This window comes from Rousettus aegyptiacus, unplaced genomic scaffold, assembly GCF_014176215.1.
Source record: "Rousettus aegyptiacus isolate mRouAeg1 unplaced genomic scaffold, mRouAeg1.p scaffold_m13_p_1, whole genome shotgun sequence".
NCBI classification, from domain to species: domain Eukaryota; kingdom Metazoa; phylum Chordata; class Mammalia; order Chiroptera; family Pteropodidae; genus Rousettus; species Rousettus aegyptiacus.
The window spans coordinates 91,217,940-91,234,086 of record NW_023416284.1 but is presented as its reverse complement, the minus strand read 5'-3'; the positions used below and the strand labels follow the sequence as shown (position 1 = coordinate 91,234,086).

Here is a 16,147-nt window from a genome sequence, read left to right as displayed (position 1 = left end):
TGTCCAAAAGAAGTATTTGTAAAAACAAAAAGGAAGCAGATTTTATGACTACCAGATTGATGACTATGAGACTGAAAATTTTAAATATCATTTAGAATTAACCTCACTATGTTAGTTTAACTGCACCAGTAGAAATACCTTCCTTGTAGTGATGTAATTGTTCCCCTTTCCTTTCTCAGAAATACCATTGCCTTTGTCTACTAATCAGAACATTATTTGGGCCTCTGCCTCAATCACAACATTCCGAGTAGCTGTTCTTATTGATTGCAAATAAATGCTTGTTGCCCCTCACTTTGAAAGGCCTTTAATTTTTAGGTTAGCAACCTTATACAATGAAGGCATCTAGAAGTAAATAGGTACACTTGGTAGGCTTTATATACTTTAAATTAATTTTATACTATTGAAAGGGCTACCCTGTGTATCGAACCTAAAATGTGGGAAAAGCTGATAAATAAAAACCAGGAACTCAATCTTTCCTTGATTATTTCTGTTCAGGTAAAAATATTAATATATGTTTTAATGACTATATGTTTCAGGAAAGGTAAAAGCGTACTCTTGTTCATATTCTGTGTCTGACATTAGAACATTCATTTTAAAGAAGATTTTGTTTCCGGATTTAAAATACCTTTGTCGATTGGTAGGAATCTGAGCATGCACTTTAGGGGTTGGATTTTGAAGCCTGTGGATGGTTGTTAATGTCCTCACTGTCTATAACATGTTGCCTTGGGAGTAATGTAAGTCTTTGTGAAATCATGATATAGGGAAGATTCTATTGCTCTATTCTGATATTGTTGGTTACCATAATTGATTAAATAGAGCCATCTAGTCTTGTTCAAAACAGATGTTTTCTGCTTTCTCTCATGCTTGCCCAAAGTCTTCTGCTATCAGCTATCATCAAAAATTGGGTATTTGGAGAGAAGCAACAGGAAAAGATAATCTCAGAAGCTCAGTGGAAATGTCTCTATCAGGTGTTGTTGATTCAGCATAGAACAGAATTGTGAGAACAAACTTACCAGTTTAAGCATTGGAATTTATAGACTGTTTCCGGACAGAAGCAGATGAATGCATTAATGTCTGCTAGTCTAAGGTCAGTGGATCAAGAAGTAAGACCAGAAGAAACTGTTGACCAATAGTCAATCATGATCATTTGTTTTAGAATATTGTTTTAAATGTTCTATTTTCTGATGAGCATATGAAAAAACTATTTAATTTTCTTCATGATTTGTGTCTCTATATCCCTCAACTTGAAAAAGGCAATGGCATTTCTGAGAAAGGAAAGGGGAACAATTACATCAATACACAACTATGCTTGTGGAAACTGAAACCAAATGTTCTTGAATGGCATCTTTTTTTCCAATGGAACCTCAGAATTCAGGGGAAAAAATCCTATAGTAAATATGAATATATATTACAAAGTATAAACATCAGGAGAAATTATGGATGATGATGATCTTATTAATTGAATTCTGAGAAATGCTTCTACAATTTTTTAAGCTTAGAAATCTCAGTTATCTTTTGTTAAGAGACATTGAGCAAAATTTTGCTTTTTATAACTACCACACATCTACAAACAATCAAACATTTTTGTAGCACCGCTGGTAGAATATATGATGATTCCATTTAAAATTTGATACATAGTTCTTTTCTGTAAATACTATGCAACACATAAAGTGCTTTTATGGGTTGCCATATGTTTTTATGGCAATGTAGTGATGTGCGATGGTTTAACAATCAATCCTTCAGTCTCCAAATTGGAGCCATGATCATGTCAGAAATGTTACATTTAAAGGAAAATCTCATTTAATTTGGTGTGACAAGTCACTATTTAAGAGAGAAGACTGCAGTTCATATATGGAAACAGGGCCTAGAAAGTCCTCCTAGAACACTGGTTCATAGTTTATTAAGTCTCCACCTGACCTGTGGAAAAGGATGCTACTTCTGAAAAGCCAGGATCACTAGTGAACTTTGGGCATTTCAGAGAAAATGAGATTTCGTCCACAGTTATAAACACTGCAAACAAAACTCTGAGGAAGGGAGTTGAGGGAGCGTTCTCACAATAAATGAGCTGAGGAGTGGCAATAAATTTCCCAGTTATAATAGAAGTGCTTAAATTATGACCTTATGGGCTAAATCTTTCTGGACAGATGTGAACTCTCTAGCCTTAATATCACAAGACCTTTGTTTTGTTAACTACACAAGGAAGTCTTTATGTCATAACCCTAAAATAGGCCAAATAAAAGAGACCATCAGATTAATTATACTGAATTAGAACGTTTCTGAAAAACTCTTATTTGATCAGTTAGTTCTGTACCTTATGGGCAGGAATTGTGTAGGAAAAATGTTCCAAACATTATAAATAAGGCAAAATTGTGTTTGCTTATTTAATACCACACTTGAACATTTTCTCATAATCCTGCCTGATCAAAATCTGAGTGTCTTAGGGATTGCCCCTTGACTGAAAAGAAACTGGCTGGCCCTGTACTATTAGAGGTTAATCTAGAAAGCTGATAAGGTATAATGGCTTTGCTTTTTCTCTGGTAGAGAAGATAATGCCAAGGTTATTCTTTTATAGCCTTGTAGTAAAGTAACTGATCTTCTAATGTAGCAATTTTTCCTGACTACATACTTCTTTGTTTTGCAAATACTCTGATTCAAGTCTCTTGTATTCTTTATGGTTAATCAGTTTGATAAAACTTCAAAAAATCTAAGAAATAAATTTCTCTCAGGATTAGGCTTTTAGAGTGGAAATGATGGGTGGCCTCATCATAAAGGTGCCCCTTCCCCCAGCATGTGTGATAGGCCACATCAATGCGGCTGCCCCACAGCTTCTACATATTGCTGTTGGCTCTGCTGTTAGGAACTTTACTGCAACCAGTAAGTACTGAAGACACCTAAGCCACTTCTATTTCAGGAACTTCGCCTTTTTTAAACCACTGCTTCCCCCAAAGCCAGTTGCTTTTTCTGTCACCACTGCCAGCGAAATGAATACAGAAAGAATCCCCATTTCCTCCTGTTACTTAGTTAGTTGAAATCTCAAGGGCCTGAATTTGATTGGTGGGACTTAGATCCTATATTTGTGCTCCAGCTTCAAAGAGGGCTAAGGGAAGCGAGTTTTCTGAATTCTACTATGGGAAGTCAAGACTCATAGGTAGGGGGCATTCTTACGGTATTCTAAAGATGTTCAAACCTGATGGGCAGCCAGAAAATATAATCAGTGTCCATACATGCCATGTGAGGTGCTGTGTGGAGTGGCTGCTGTAAGTGCTTTGGTTCATGGGCTACATCAGCATTTATTTTATTATAAAAAATTATTTACTTTTAAAAATTAAACAATATTTTTAAATTAGAATTGACAGCCAATGTTATATGAGTTTCAAGTGTACAATATCATGCTTAGACATTATATAACTTACAAAATGATCACCTGATAAGTCTAGTGTTAACCATATTATTGAAAGCCGAGTTTAACTCAGACTCACAAGAAATAACAAAGTGAATGTTTTTGTTTTCAATCACAAAATTTTAGGGGTGGTTTGCTAGATAGCAACAGATAATTGAAACATATTGTGTGTGTTTTTTTGGTGCATCTGGCTTCTTCACTCAATATTGTTTCTATAAGACTTCTCCATGTTGTTGCACTGTCAGTACTTCATCAATATTCATTGCTTGCATAGTATTCCATTGTATGAATATATTATATTTTATTTATCCATTTTGTAAAAACCATTGAGAGTAATTTGTGGGTATTATGATGTTTCACCCTTAAATAGTTTGGCATGTGTGTTTTAAGAACATTTCTCCTGCATAACCACAATACCATTGTTACCCCCAAGATACTTAAAATTGATACAATATTATCAAATGTTCATGTCCATATTCAAAATTTCCCAATCGTGACAATAATGCCCAATTGTAAATCTTTGTTATTTTAAACTGCTAAATTTTGGTGTTATTTGTTACACAGCAATAGATAACTAGTGCAGTGGGTCTGCTTTTTTCAACAAAGATGTTCTGGGGGAGTTGACAATCCCTAGTTCTCAGACTTCTCTGTGTCTGTTCCTATGTCCCCATTTCATATCTCAAGGTCCAAATTCACCCCAACCATTGGCCTTACCTTAGCATTAGAGATCCCGTGGGTCTGTGCAATTAATATTTCTACAACTTCATAAATTTATCATCAGACCCTAGGCTTGGTCCTTATCTATATCTGTGCTGGGTTATAGGACAAAAGGTGTCCTTTAAAACTGCTATAGTAGCTTCTCAAAATTTTCCATTCTTATCTTGTTTTTGGGTGAAAAGCTTTTAATTTAGTCTTTTTTCTTTGTATGTTCTCTAAGGTAGTCTGAAGCAGCCAGCCTATGGAGGTAGTGACAAAACCCTCAACTGAATCACCCAGCATTTGTCTGGTACTCATCCTAAGCTAAGACCTCGTTGCACGTTACCTTGGATGTGAGGTCAGTCCAACACTTCAGTGACGGTTCAGCTGTCTGAATTGGTTAACACTGAGTCCATGTCCTTTCTCAACACTCCTGCCATATTTATCTTGGTTTTACTTTGAGCTATGTGATGGCTAATTTTGTGTCAGCTTGGCTAGGCTATGGTACCTAGATATTTGGGTGCCTTAGATATTGCCGTGAAGGTATTTTTAGATGAGATTAACATTTACGTCAATAGATTTTGAGTAAAGCAGTTTACCCTCCATAATGTGGGTGGGCCTACCAATTATTTGAGGGCTTTATGAGAAAAAGAATGAGGTCCCCTGAGGACGAGGGAATTCTGCCTCCGGATAGTCTTCAAACTTGAGCTACCACATCAACTCTACCCTGGGCCTTCAGCCTGCCCTGCAGATGTTAAACTTGCCAGCCCCCACAACTGCATGACTCTATTTCTTCAGGTGAATCTATATGTATGTCCTATTGCTTCTGTTTTTCTGGAGAACCCTAAAACATTTCCTAGAAAAGGCTTTTTCCTAGAGAAATTCAGTCTTTTCCATGTCAACACAGTTTAGATAAAAATCGAATCTCCAGGCTTCATTTCTGAGTTTTGGAGAGCATATACTCTGTATTATATATACTTATACTGCACATAGAACCGTGTCATGAACATGGTTGGGTAAAGCTGATATTGTTGAACCAATTTCCAATGCTTCTGAATAAACCCTGTAGAGTAAAAACATTTTTGTTCTTGCGATGTATGCCTATAACCAGCAGAGTTAAGAATCTGGTGAAGAGAACCAAAGATAACCTGCATATTCTAGTTTGTTTTATAAAATAGAACATGTTTATTAGAGTCTAAAAGGTTTAGAATAAAAGAATAATACATATTCATTGAAGAGAGGCACTGCAAATGTAGGCAAAATCTAAGTATTCTTAATTCCTACTCTCCCTTTCTAAATCCTGATCTTTGATCAAACGTTTTACCTATATTCCCTGTTTATTTAGTTGGATGGAAAAAAACGTGAAATTATCTATTAGTGGCCATGGAAATATTGAAGAAGTTTCTCTCAGAGCTATGATTTTCTTTGAGTCACTCACTTCAAAAAATTTTTAAATGTAAATGGTAGAATTATATTCTTCAGTTCATGGCACATAGTCAGCATTGGTGCATACAAAATCTCCTCTGTTTGTTTTTATTTTTTCATTTTTATCCCCATTTTCCACTTCCAATTTTCCTTCCCTCACTAAAGGCAACCATTCTAATATGCTTTGTATGCATCTTTTTGTTATAGTATTCTTGCAAAATGTGTATTGTTTTGTGTACATTCATTTTTTGTTTAAAGTGAGTGGCTTTGTGCTAACTAGCTCATTCTGTTACTTGTTTTTTTCCCCCTCAACACTCTGTTTTAAAGATCCATCTACGTTACTGTGTGCATTTAATACACTTCTTTTAACTTCTTCATAGTTCTCCAGGTTGTGCAGGCACAGCTTCTATCCCACCGTCTCTCTAGGAAACATGAAGTTTGCCTCTATCTCCCTGCTATCACAATAACTTACAAATAACATTCTTGTACAAGTCTCCTCATGGACCTACGAGACAGTTGGGAGGGGCTTTACTTCTCAGGCATGGAATTGTTGGATCCCCGAATGTTTGGCACTGATTTTGATTAAGTATCACAGAACTCTCTCCAGAAGGGCTGCTCCAGTTTATGTTTCTACTGGCTGAGTAGGAGGCTTTCTTCATCCCTGTTTGCTCACCAACATTCGGCATTATCTAACTCTAATGTTTTCCAGTCTAATAGGTATAAAGTAATATATAATTTTGTTTTACTGTGATTATAGTTGAGTTCGATTATTTCTTCAAATGCTCATTAGCTTTTTTGTTTCCTCTTCTGTAAGTCCATGTCTATGTCCTTCATGCATTTTCCTCTAAGGGTTGCTGCCTTTTTGTTATTGATTTGCAGTTCATTGTATATTCTGGATATTATATTTGGTTGGTTTTAGACAATGCAAATATTTTTTCCTATTCTGTTATTTGTTTATAGAGTGGTCCATGGCTTCCATTAAAAAAAGTTTTTAATTTTGATGCAATGAAATAATATTTCCCATTATGGTTTTGGGGGTTTTATAAGAACTCTTTTCCTTTTCCTGGTCATAAAGATAAACTTTATGTTTTATTTTATTGTATTTAAAGCTTCACACTCTTTGGTGGCTTCAATTCACCTGCTATTATATGTAGCATTAGGTCGGGATCTAACTTTGTGTTTCTTTATATACTGAGCCATTTCGTCTAATAAAACCTATTTAAAATATCCAAAATTTCCCAATTAATTTATGGTGCAAACTTTATTGTATACTAGAATCTTGTGTGTGTGTGTGTGCGTGAGCTCTCTATTTCCATACCTTATTTTGGAATTCCTTTTCCTTGCCAATTTATCTTTTTTTTCTTTTAAAATAACTATTGAATTTATATTATATTTTTTTTCATAATCATAGTTCCATAGAATGTCTTAATGTTTCTTAGAAAAAGTCTCCCCTTTGTATTGCTTCTTCTTAAAGATTTGCTTAGCTATTTGAAGACCCTTATTGTATCATATGTATTTTAGGGATTATTTATAAATTTCCTCAGAAAGTTCAAGTGGAGTGTCAACAGGGATTATATTCAATTTAAAGATGAATTTGGGGGACAACTAATATCTTTATAAGATTGTGATCTCATCTAAGCATGTGAAATAACTCTCCATTATTTCAAATTATATTCAATGACTTTTTAAATTAGAGTATTAAATTTTCTATGAATTTCTTTGTTAAGTTAATCAGTACATGCTTTATAGTTTTTTGGCTCTTGTAAATTATTTCTAATTTTTATTGTATTTCTCTTACTGGTTATTCTGGTGTAGAGAAATGCTCTTAATTTTTGTTAGTTATTCTTATGGCTAAAAACCTTGATTAGTTTGCTGCTTCTGTTGTTGGTTTTTTTTTTATTTCTAAATGATCATAAAATCTTCAAATAAAAAGTTTTTTCCAGTCCTTTCATTTCTCTTTTTCTCCTTATGCATTAGCCTGAACCCCAGTGTTATGTTTAATGATAGTTATAGTAAGCAATCTCATCTGGGCACCTCAGATTTTTCCACTATATGTATATTGCTTGTCATGGATTTTTTTTTTTTATGGAATATAACCTGTACCAAGATAAGAAAGTTTTATTTGATTCTTGGTTCCTTAACACTTTTTCACAAATCATAAATGGATATCTAACTTTATAAAATGCCTTTATTGATTGAGAAAAGCAGATGGTTTTTCCTTTGAGTCAAGGAATATGGTGAATGGCAGTAATATATTTGATTATGTTGAAGCATTCTTACATTCTAAGGGTTTTCCATTTGATCTTGATATATTATTATTTTTAATACTGTTGAATTCGACTCATAAATAAGTATTTATTTTCCCCACATATGTTCAAAGCGAAAAGAGCATATTATTTTTTTCCTTGAATTTTCCATACCTCATTTTAGAATCAAGATTATGCTAGACTGATAAAATTAGCTCAGTAGCTTTTAATCTTTTTCCTATTTTCTGAAAACAAACAAACAAACAAACAAACAAACAAACAAACAAAAACCAGAGCATAGGAGTTGCATATTCCTTGAATGTTTAATGTAACTCAGCTGTGAAACCATCTGGGCATTTTTTAAAAAAAAATTATTTTTATTAGAGGCGTTTGCAAATTTGTGAATTTCTTCAATATTTATTGGCATAGTCAAATTTTGTATTTCTTCTTGCTAATTTTGGTAGGTTAAATTTTCGGGGAACTTATTTATCTCACAGAGATTTTCAAATTTATTAGCATATACTTGTTCATAAAACCCTTTATTATGTTTCCTATCTCTGTTATATTTGTAGCTATTCCCTTCTTTTCATTCTTTTTGTTTTGTTTTGTTTTGTTTTATTTTGTTTATTGATTTCTTTCTCCCTTTTATTCAGGGTCAGTCTGGTTCTAAATATATATTTTTAAGAAGCAGCTTTTGGTTTTGTGAATCTTTACTACATAGATTTGTTTTCTATTAAATAGCTTTATATTTTTATCTTAATAATTTCCTTCCTTTTTGTTCCTTAGGTATGCTCAATTGCCTTTTTCCAGATTTTTTAGGAGAATTTTTTAGTTATTTTAAAATTTCTTGTTCTAATAAACGTATTTGAAGCTACAAAATTCTTTTCAAGTACTGTTCTAACTATGTTTATCAAAATGTGGTATGTAACATTTTAACCACCTGGTTCTAAATGGATTAATTTCATTTATGACTGCCTTTTAACTCCATGTTATTTATCGATATTTTCTTCATTTGCAAAGCATGAAAAATTTAGGTATCTTTTTGTCGTCTAGTTCTAATTTTGTTACTGTCAGGCCACAGAATATAGATAGTTTCAAAGATACTAATACTTTGGAATTTATCGGAGTTTTCTTTATGGTAAAGTATGTTTTCTAGGTAAATGTTCTGTGACTTGAAAAACTTTGTAAGTTTTTTTGGATGGCTTTTTTTCTTAATAAACCATTTGAATCTTATACTTAATTTCATTTCTGTTTTTGGTTTCACTACCCTTTAGCTCAGAGCCTTTTTTTTTTTTTTTTTTCACCCAGTGATAGTCTACTGATAAGTATGTGTCCTGTTAAGCTCGCTCTCTGGGGAAGAAAGGAAGAAAGAAAAGCTCTGACTTGTAGCATTACTGATTTCTGTGGCATAAATACTTCCATGATGATCAGTATCAAGTTGTCAATGGTTAACAGCTGCCTTTCAAAATTCCGGAATACTTTACAATCTACTCTGGTTAGCCAGTATAAGACAGATATAGCACACCATGGCTTCACTTATTTTTCTCTTTGCCCCAATTTCTTCTCCCTCTTCTTTTTAAATTTCATCTGTCCCTATAAAGCTGCTACAAGTCCTTTCTGGAATGAGGGGCATAGGATACAATTCTTTGGCCAATAAAGAAAATGACAGCCTTCTAATTTTAAAAAGGCATGGCACAGGCATGTGCAGCTCAGCAGTTGCCCAGTGCTCATGAGGGTTCATGTCAAGAACAAGGGAATCCGCTTCTCAAGCATCTTGTTGGGGAGGCTCCCTTACACTCTCCTACCCACAGGGGATTTAGCTCTGCAGTGCAGCTCTGCACTGGAGGCCTGACTTCAGGCCAAGCTTGTGAGAGGAAAGAGGGAAAACAGTTGAAAATCTGTCCAGGAGCACTGCCTCTCCAAATTTTGACTCTCTTTACAATCTATCAGCTTTTGCTTCCTTTTCAGAGCCCCTTAGTACTTGCTTTTTATCCACTCTCCAGTTTCTAGTTGTGATCAGCAGGTGAGACAGGCTCTTAAATTATTATTTAAAACTTCAAAATAAATTAACTGTCATGGCTAGAAAGAACTCAAGGCTCTAGTAATTTTAGAGGCTTTCCGCCCCCTACTTCCCTCCCCTTCCCTCCCCCCACCCCGAAACCAAACAACCAAACACAAACTCCCAAGGGCATACTACCATTTTTAGGATACTTTGAATTTGTATGGTTAGCCTGAGGTCCAGAAAGAAAAGCAGACAGAAGCTTCCTGGGTAGCCTACTAGAATTCCTGTTAAACATACTTTTTCACTGCTCACTTATTAGCAAATATTAGCACTGCATGTCAAAGCTGTGAACCACCTTAGAAGTCACTCAACACTTCATTTGACTGAAGAAAAACTGAGGGATCACAGCAGGGGAGTAATTTGTCCTATCACTCAGGAAGTACATGGCAAAGATGGGACCAGAACTTGGTTTGTTTAATGCAGTTACTCAGGAATCTGGTAACAACTTCCTAAGTGACAACTAATGTGCTGGGCTAATTATTGCAGATTTCAAGGAGGAGATGATATATGAAGCTTGAGGTAATGGAGAGTTTTATGTAGTGGTAGAGGTAGGGCATATGGTAAAACTTAACCCCAGATCTCAGCATTCGAACTTGCTATGATTTTGGTCAAGTGACTTACTCTTTCTAAGCCTCCATTTGTCCTTAAATAGAAGTAGTAGTAGTACCTATATGGTCTTATCGTTTGGATTCTAAAAGATAAAGTTTTTAAGCATTCAGCGAATGCTTGGGTCATTAAATGTAGCTTTTAAAAATTATTGTTATTCTTTGAAATTCACAAGTGCCTCCTTTTGAAATGCTTTTTTAAAAAAAATTTAAGCATTGATCATATATTGACCTCTAGTGTGAATGAATGGGTTATGAAAGGAATTCTTTTACATATGAGTTTGCTGGCGCTCTTGGCGAAATCTTATGTGTGTTGCTGTCTTATCTACCTATCGGTCTTAGCCTTAAAAGAATTCCTCACTTCACCCTCATCCCTGGGGTGTCAGAATGAGAATTTTTATTGCTTCTAATATTTCAGAATCACTCAGTACATGATGACCTGTCACGTACAGGGCTCTCTCTAGTATACTCCCCTTTACACCACCCTCCTTCCTCTGGGAAAAGTGTTTTAGACCTGAAGGCAAAAGAATGAAAAACGGGTATGCTGACATCTGGGACAGAAGAAGCCCCCTCCCCTTAGCTCCTTCTCCCTGAGCACCCATTTTCCATTGACCATGCCGGATTCTGGTCTCAGAGAGTTTATTACAAAATAAAGAAGGGACGACTGAGGGAGAGTCACTCGTCATAGAATTTTGGCAGCTCATTGCCCAAGATTACTCGATGGTCCACGCCAGCAGCTGTAATAGTGACCAGGTAGATGACACCCCCACTGGACCCATCCCGACTCATGGCCAGAGCGATAGCTGCAGAGGGCGCGAGTTGGAGAGAGGGAGAGAGAATGGCTTAACCCCAAAGATCCTTTCCTTCCCCTTCTGTCTATATGCCTACTACCACCTTAAGACCTCAAAACCTATCTCCTAGAGAGGCATATTTAGTGGTGTGCTGGTAAAGTGACTTTTTTAAAAAAGAAGCCTTCATGTGTAGCATTCCTAATGTCCATGTTCTCAATACTCCCACCACGATTGATTTCAAGTTATAAATAGCTTAACAAGAAGCTCACAAATTCTTGAATATTTAACAGTTGGCTCTCGTGAGCTAGCCCAACCTGGCTCCAGCACACCACTGGTTCTTAGCGTAACCACATATCTTAACTTTCTGTACTCAGAACAGTGCTGGTTTATGCCTTTTGTCCTGAAGTCCCATCTAGTTAAGCATTTGTTCTGCCCCCGGTCACTCTCGAAAGTGTCCCAGTTTGGACATTAAATTAAATGGTCACTGATGTATTCCTTTCCTTATACTCTACTTCCCTCCCACATTAAAAAATGCTCCCCCTGGTACCCTTGCACTTGGTTAATTACCATCCGTGGTGAAGCGCCTGCACTCCTCAGGGGACATGCCTGGTTTATATGCCGCATCCACATAACCGTAGATATAGGTGCTGCCAGAGCCACCAATGGCAAAAGGTTGTCGAGTCAGCATTCCTCCCAGGGTTCCATATACCTGGGAGAGAAATCCTCAAGTTAAATTAAAGAAGCATCAATCCTCTCTTATTGCCACTGAGACAAGATGGTCTCCATACTCTGCAGTGAAGCCCCAGTATCTCATGGCCCCACTGATAGAGACTGTACTATGCTTTCAGAGGCAATGCCTTTGGCACTCACTGCTAGAAGGACATATGACCTCCACCTCTCTAGAGGAGCGGAGAACCCCAGGGAGGGAGTGCACTGGGAGACTCACCTGGCCCCCTTCACGCTTGTCCCAACCAGCTACCATGAGATGCGCAGACAGGTCCTCCCGGTATTTATAGCCGATATTCCTCACCACGTTAGCAGCAGCTAGAACAAGTGGAGGTTCTTCCAGTTCCATCCTGAAGGAAATGTTAGGAATAGAGTCAGTGTAATTTCCTGAAGATCCACCCTTCTGTGCCAATACCATCACCCTTGCCAAGTGACCCTTGAAACCTATAGCTGCAATAGGTCAAACTCCAACTCCCCTCCCACGTGTGCAGGGGAACGTGAGTCTCACACCACCAACTGGAAAGAATATTTCAATTGTTCCCCTCCTTTACTCTGTCCAACCTGCCATCCCCCAATGACACAACTCTCTTGGCTCCAAGGGCCCTGCTCTTGTGTGTAAAAGCAGATAAGCATTACTTCTGCCCCAATTACCTTGGTTTATCATAGGGTAACTTGATATGTGGGCCACGTCATCATTTTCTTCCTCATTATTTATATTAGAACAGTGATTTACAGATTTCAGACTGCCTTCACATGTATCATTTGATTCTCAAAGTAACCATCTGGTCAGGTAGAGTAGGTACTATTATCCCCACTTTCCAAATGTAGAAACCAGCTTTGAGAGATTCGAGTGCCAGTTAAAAGGTAATAAAAGCAGGAGCCAAAACAGGAATTTTTCATTTTCTACTGCAGTGCTCCTGGAACAGGATGATGTATGGGGTTCACTGGTTGGAGGACCTCTAGCAGGTGTGGTGTGAAGACCCCAGAGCTTCATACCCATGGAGCTCCAGTTGGTAGGCAGCCATGTCCGCCACGGCCTGGGCATCAGCAGCTGAACCAGAGAGGGCACAGTAAATGCGATGGTGTAGTGGGGACAGCTTGTCAAATACCCGGTTCACCACTGCCTCTCTGTCGGGGAGAAAACAGTCATCTGTGTTAGAGTTGCAGGAGTTTTTGAGGTTAATCGTCCAGTGTTTCTCAAATTTATTTGACAAGAGAACAACCATGGAGTGCATGAAATTTAATGCTTGGATTAAAGCAGGAAGCAAAAAAAAAAAAAAAAAAAAATCAGGCAATGTAAAATTAGACTTATTTTCAGGCTCAGATTTTATAATAAAATAAAAAATACTAAGTAAAGACTAATGTTCCTCCTATCAACTTTTCTTTGCTAGTAACCATCTTGAGGAATTTATATATTCTAAACATAAAGTAAGTAATATCAATCTAATCCCATATACTCATTTTACATGCTAGGAAACTGGCCAAGAGTGAGAAAGACGAAATTAATTCAACATGTGATAGATGAGAAATTATAGTATCTGCTTGTCAGAACCATCTTTTCTATCTCTAAATACATGGAAGGAGGGCAGGCCGCTCAAACCTCTATCTCATTCGCGGACTCTATTCTTTCCAGGGACAGGGCACATAGCACAAGCTCCAGATCTTCCTCCATGAATTTGAGATACAAGTATCCACCCAAATATCCCATTATAGTGACCTTTCTGTAAGGTTAACTCCATTCCTCCAAAGCTCCAGTTCACTAGTCTCTTCATGAATAGGTAAGGAAAATGCACGTTTGGGGCCATTAGCTTCTTTCCAAAGCATATACCTTCTTTGGTACTTACCCTGCAGACACCCGGGAATCAGAACCCACCACAACACCTCCATCAAACTCTACTGCCATGATGGTTGTCTGCAGAGACACAGATGATAGAATGTCAGAGCAAGAAAAGCTTTGGTCCCCTTATGTCATAGGCGAGGAAACATTCCCAGAGAAGGGAGGGGGCTGGCTCAAGGTCACACAATGATACAGGCCAAAGCCAACTCCCAGTACAGGATTTTTTCTCCATCTTTCCATTTACCCTATTGTCTTTCCTGGCTGCAAGGGAATGACGACATGGCCTGGCCACGGTACAACATAGAAAAAACAGCATCCCTAAGCCCCGACCTTCCAAAGTGGAATCCTTTCCACTGTAAAGGGAGAGGTGGAGATGAGGCTCCTAGAGGCAAAAGTTTGGCTCAGGGGGCCCTTCCAAGCTCTGGTGAGGCATCCCCACAAGTGAATGACCTCTACCACATGTGCTTGTGCGTGCAGATGTGGTACAGACCTGACAGAGCAAGTTACTGTGACCTTGGGAAATAAGCTCAGGTCTTTTGGGGCCCTGATTCCTTCACCTGTATCCCCCTTAATCAGTTGTGAACTCTTTCAGTTTATTGTTCAATAAACTGGTGAACATTGCGGGGGTCAGCAGGGCCATGCCTCAAGGAAGAAGGAAAGCAGTAAGTAACACATGAAATGGTTTAAAAGTTTCATTTAAGAATTTCTGATCAAGAGGTAAATAGATATCTCAGTAATCAGGGGAAGAGAGCTATAGCAAGAGAATTGTTCGATTTGAGAGTTTGAGCAGACTTTTCCAGGTTAAAAACAAATTAAGGAAAATAATTGAGGAAGAGTACAGGAGGATAAAGCTTTTTTTACTCCTGTTGAGTTGGGAAACGGCTTAAAGATCCTTGGTTAAAAACAAAAAACTAAGTCATAGAGAAGAAGAATGACTTATCCAAGTTCAAAACCCAGGTCTAATTGCAGACCCGTTTGGCTTCTACTTCCTACTCTCTGGTGCTCATCTGTCAGTAAGGAGAGATTTTCTAACTTAAAAGTGGTTTTTACTGCTCTTTCTCACCATTCCATAAGTTATTTTGGATATTGCCGTGAGGGTACTTTCTCACATACTGATTTACCCTGAATAGAGAGCCAGAGAACAGGGGCACCCTCATTCTCCAGCCTATTCCTCTGTAACAAAGTGCCCCTAAGCCAAGAGTAGTGGCAGTAGTCTGAGAACAGAAGCCAGCCAGCCTTGGGCTGCCATCTGCCCCAGGCACCTAGCCTGAGCAAGGTCTCCCAGCTCGTGGCTGGAAGTGGCCAGGGAAGACACAGGGAAGGGATCAAGGCAGCACCTGGGCTGCGCAGGAGCACTCCTGAGCTAAGTTGGAAAGGGCACCACCGGCTCACATGGAACCCCAATTCAGTGCTGAGGCTATGAGCTACCCAGGTGCCAGTTTACCAAAGGTCTGTGTGATGAGTTGGCCCTTCTCAATCAGTGCCCATATTCTCCTCTCCTAAATGCTGTCCTATTTCGCCCAAGGCACCATTTCCTTATCTCTCTGCACCTTCTCCAACCCCCTCCCTTGATTTAACTAGCTCCTCTCTCTAGTCCAGAGTGAAAGCGAAAGCGCTTTAAAGCAGCTTCCCCTTGACGCTTCGAGCTAAAAGACAAAGTATCCCCTTCTCCAGGAGCTTCGCGTGGCCAGTCTCTTTGTGGACCCTTAGATGATTCCCTTCAGAAGACAGACGCCCTTTATTCACTGAAGGGAGCAAGCGCTGGGTGCTACAAGCTACCTCCTCACTCTCGTTAGTCTCCACATTCACTTCTTGGTGTTTCCAGAGTCCCACTGTCGCTCCACCTCTATCGCCCCTCTTCTAACCCTCAAGCCCAGACTTTTTACCCCAGTGTGGACTTCTCCGGCTCGGGGTAAATCCCCGGTTGGTGCTCCCGCCCGAAGCATCACCGCGCCGCGCTCCTCGCTGCCTGGGGCACTGGTTTCCGACCTGGGACAGCCAGCTGCGCGCACCCGACAGCCCCGCCCCTTAACCATGCCCGCCAGGGGGCGCGAGAGTCCTCTTTGTGAGGCTTGACATCCGGACGCTAACCTGTGTGGGGCAGATCTACCCAGAGACAGGTGACTAAAGAGCCCGCCCTGAGGCGAGGGGTAAGGAAGTCTGGACTAGTGGATCTCGATAGAGGAGGCAAAGAAAGGAGGAGAGAAGGGCGTGCGTGATGGAAAAGGTGGAGCACCAAGGCATCTCCGCAGAACCTCAGATCTGATTTCAACGCTCTTTGCCAAAATAGTCTGAGCTGGCACATTGGGGAAGTGGGCGGAGCTAGTGAGACGGCGGCGCTTTCGGTTTCCCTTTTCCC

General features: G+C 38.7%; 1 protein-coding gene across 1 annotated transcript; it reads right to left on the bottom strand.

Annotated features, from left to right (window-relative positions):
* Positions 1-11,056: 11,056 nt before the first annotated feature.
* On the bottom strand, positions 11,057-15,826 carry PSMB9 (proteasome 20S subunit beta 9). The gene is made up of 6 exons (XM_016147046.2): positions 15,675-15,826; positions 13,796-13,863; positions 12,948-13,079; positions 12,172-12,301; positions 11,793-11,934; positions 11,057-11,237 (listed from the first exon to the last, which is right to left on the bottom strand). Exons 1-6 carry the CDS (start codon positions 15,822-15,824, stop codon positions 11,110-11,112), a joined length of 750 nt encoding a protein of 249 aa, XP_016002532.2. The 5' UTR covers positions 15,825-15,826; the 3' UTR covers positions 11,057-11,109.
* Between the last annotated feature and the right edge of the window lie 321 nt (positions 15,827-16,147).

Coding starts and splice junctions, on each gene's coding strand:
- PSMB9 (XM_016147046.2), bottom strand. CDS start 15,824: ATGGTTAAGGGGCGGGGCTGTCGGGTGCGCGCAGCTGGCTGTCCCAGG. Junction 13,080..13,795: donor GATTCCCGGGTGTCTGCAGG/GTAAGTACCAAA, acceptor TCTCCCCGACAG/AGAGGCAGTGGTGAACCGGG. Junction 12,302..12,947: donor TACCAACTGGAGCTCCATGG/GTATGAAGCTCT, acceptor CATTTCCTTCAG/GATGGAACTGGAAGAACCTC.